Below are 2,987 nucleotides of genomic sequence, written 5' to 3'. Positions count from 1 at the left end.
GCTGCTTCATCTCTGGAAAAGCAGGAGCCGTGAGCAGAATGACAACGATGCTATGGACGCGTGGACGCACCACTTAACCTAGCTTAAGCTGGTTTCAGCTTTAAGCTAGTTCAGTTTAAGTCGGATAGATGTTTACCTCTTCCTTCTTCCCCCCCCCCCCCCCCCCCCCCCCCCCCTTTTTACTTGTCTCTCTACAAACTGGCGGCTTATTGCCAGGGCACCTTGGTGCTGAAGATAAGCTTCATGTAATCGACCACTCGGTCCTCAGGCTTCTTGCCTGTTTTAAAATATATAAGGTAGACCTTACTACCTTTTCATTTCAAAAAAAAAAGTCCACGGCGTCCACGAGCACAGCGAGACTGGGCAAGAACCTCACGTCGCTCCATGTTATGGAAGCCACCGTCAAGTACCAGAATGACTCCAAGATGCTGGCCGTTGATCTCCTCATCGATGATGCCTTGTACCAGGTCAGTACAACCGTCGATCTGAGAAGATACTTACCGGAGGAGGTCGCCGTCGGTTTCTCCGCGGCCACTGGCGAAGTCGCCGAGCTGCACCAGATACTGTCATGGTCATTCAGCTCCACGCTTGAATCCCCACCTGCCGAACCCCCTCTTCCAATTCAAACCAGCAGCCGCAACATCCACAAAAAAGTTGGTACCGATCCTATCATCTGCCCTAGTCCCTCTGCTTTTTTTGTTAGTCTGTGCGACCGCAGTGTTGGGATGGCGGCCACACAAGACAAGAAGAGCAAATGAGGACAGCGAAGAAGAGTGTGACGACAGAGCTGACCTCGAGAGAGGTGTGGCTGCCGGAGGCCCCAGACGGTACATGTACCACGAGCTGGTCGCGGCAACGAGTAACTTCGCCAAGGAGGAGAAGCTCGGGCGAGGCGGCTTCAGGAGCGTTTACCGGGGTCACCTCACGCTCACACCCGCAGCTGCTGTCGGTAGTGACCAAGACCGCCGTGAGGTGGCGGTAAAGGTGCTGTCAGTGGAGTCATCGGCGCAAGGGAGGAAGGAGTTCGAGGCAGAGGTGAGGATCATCAGCAGACTGAAGCATCGCAACCTTGTGCAGCTGCTGGGTTGGTGTGACAGCCGCAAGGGGCTCCTCCTTGTCTACGAGCTCGTCGCGGAGAGCAGCCTCGACAGGCACCTCTACAGCAAGGACGGCACGTATCTAACATGGCCACAGAGGTACAACATCATCCTCGGCTTGGGGTCGGCGCTGCGCTACCTCCACGTAGAGTGGGAGCAGTGCATCGTCCACGGCGACATCAAACCCAGCAACATCATGCTCGACTTGTCGCTGAGCACCAAGCTCGGGGACTTCGGGTTGGCCCGGCTCATTGACCACGGCGCCGGGTCAATGCAGACCACCAAGGCCGTGCTCGGCACCGTCGGGTACATCGACCCGGAGTTCGTCAACACGCGCCGCCCTAGCACCAAGTCGGATGTCTACAGTTTCGGCGTCGTCCTCCTAGAGATCACCTCTGGCCGACGGCCGGTGATGGAGACCCCGGAGAGGTCCTTCACTCTGCTCAGCTGGGTGTGGGGCCTGTATGGGAGGAATGCGATCCTTGATGCGGCAGACGAGCGATTGAGGGGTGACGAGGCGGACGCTCGGTGGATGGAGCGGGTGCTCATCGTCGGGCTCTGGTGTGCACACCCAGACCAGGGCGAGCGGCCGTCCATCGCGCAGGCCTTGCACGTCCTGCAGTCCGACGAGGTGAGGCTGCCGGTGCTGCCACCGCACATGTACAGGACTGTGCCGGATCCCACGTCGTCTGGCCCGTACGGGCCTTTCTCCATTGATAGCTTGGGCTCCAGTTGTGTTCGCTCTTCTTTGGTCAGCATCGGCAACATCACCCATTTCTCTGAGTCGTCCTCGACTGCGTTGCTACAACATTTCAAGGATCTAGGTAGACTCACCCATATTTGTAAGGACATCTCTAGCTGATTCCCTAAAAGGCTAGAGAACTCCTAACCCGTATAAAGGAGTAAAAAATTTACTCCTCGGCTCAGCGCGCGCCTAAATATACTCCTCTGCCAAGCGTTGGACTAAAAAAAACTTTGTCGGCGGAGTCGTCGCTGCAGGGAGAAATGAGTTAAAGCCAGAGGTGAGAATTATCAGCAGACAGAAGCATCGCAACCTTATCCAGCTGCTGGGCTGGTACGACAGCTACAGGGGTCTCCTCGTCGTCTATAAGTTCGCCACCGAGGGCAGCTTAGACATGCACCTCTACGGCAAGGACATCCGGTATTTTGACATGGCCATAGAGGTAGAAGATAATCCTTGGCTTGGGATCCGCGGTACACTACCTCCATGGGAATGGGAGCAGTGCGTCGTGCATGGCGACATCAAGCCAAGCAACATCATGCTTGACTCATCGATGAGCACCAAGCACGGGGACGTCGGGTTGGCCCGGCTCTTCAACCACGACACTAGGTTGATGCAGACCACCAAGGCCGTGCTCAGCACAGTCGGGTACATCTACCTGGAGTTCTTCAACACGCGACGGCCATGCACCGAGTTGGACATGTACAACTTCAGTGTCGTCCTCCTGCAAATCGTCTCGGGCGGCTGGCTAGTGATGGAGACCTCGGGAAAATCCTTCACACTGGTCAGGTGGGTGTGGAGCTTGTACGAAAGGAACACGATCCTCAACGTGGCCGATGAGCGGCTAAGGGGTGAAAAGGCGGACGAGCGGTGGATGGCGCGGGTGCTTGTCGACGGGCTCTAGTGCGGGCACCCTGACCGGTACGTCCTGCAGTCCAATGAGGCGAGGCTGCGAGCACTCCCATTGCACATGTACAGGACTGTGCCGGACCCTGCGTCGTCCTCCGGCGCGGATGAGGCTTAATTTCTCCATTGACAGCTCCGCCTCCAGCTCCAATAGTGTTGGCTCTTCTTTGGTCAACACCGGCGGCGACCGTCTTTCTTCCGGCTCATCCTCAACTGCGTTGCTATGACATTCCAAGGATCTA

General features: G+C 56.7%; 1 protein-coding gene across 1 annotated transcript; it reads left to right on the top strand.

The window, feature by feature from the left end:
- Positions 1–831: 831 nt before the first annotated feature.
- LOC120969691 (L-type lectin-domain containing receptor kinase IX.1-like) lies at positions 832–2,743 on the top strand. Its single transcript, XM_073504568.1, has 2 exons — positions 832–1,921; positions 2,097–2,743. Exons 1-2 carry the CDS (start codon positions 832–834, stop codon positions 2,741–2,743), a joined length of 1,737 nt encoding a protein of 578 aa, XP_073360669.1.
- The last annotated feature ends 244 nt before the right edge of the window (positions 2,744–2,987 follow it).

This window comes from Aegilops tauschii, chromosome 7 (assembly GCF_002575655.3).
Source record: "Aegilops tauschii subsp. strangulata cultivar AL8/78 chromosome 7, Aet v6.0, whole genome shotgun sequence".
Lineage (NCBI taxonomy): Eukaryota > Viridiplantae > Streptophyta > Magnoliopsida > Poales > Poaceae > Aegilops > Aegilops tauschii.
Note: the sequence above shows the minus strand (reverse complement) of the source record. Positions and strands in the feature narration are given on the sequence as shown.

Bases quoted from the DNA above. Each gene is read 5' to 3' on its own strand.
- LOC120969691 (XM_073504568.1), top strand. From the start codon at position 832: ATGTACCACGAGCTGGTCGCGGCAACGAGTAACTTCGCCAAGGAGGAG. The intron at 1,922-2,096 runs GTAGACTCACCC...TCGTCGCTGCAG, and splicing joins ACAACATTTCAAGGATCTAG to GGAGAAATGAGTTAAAGCCA.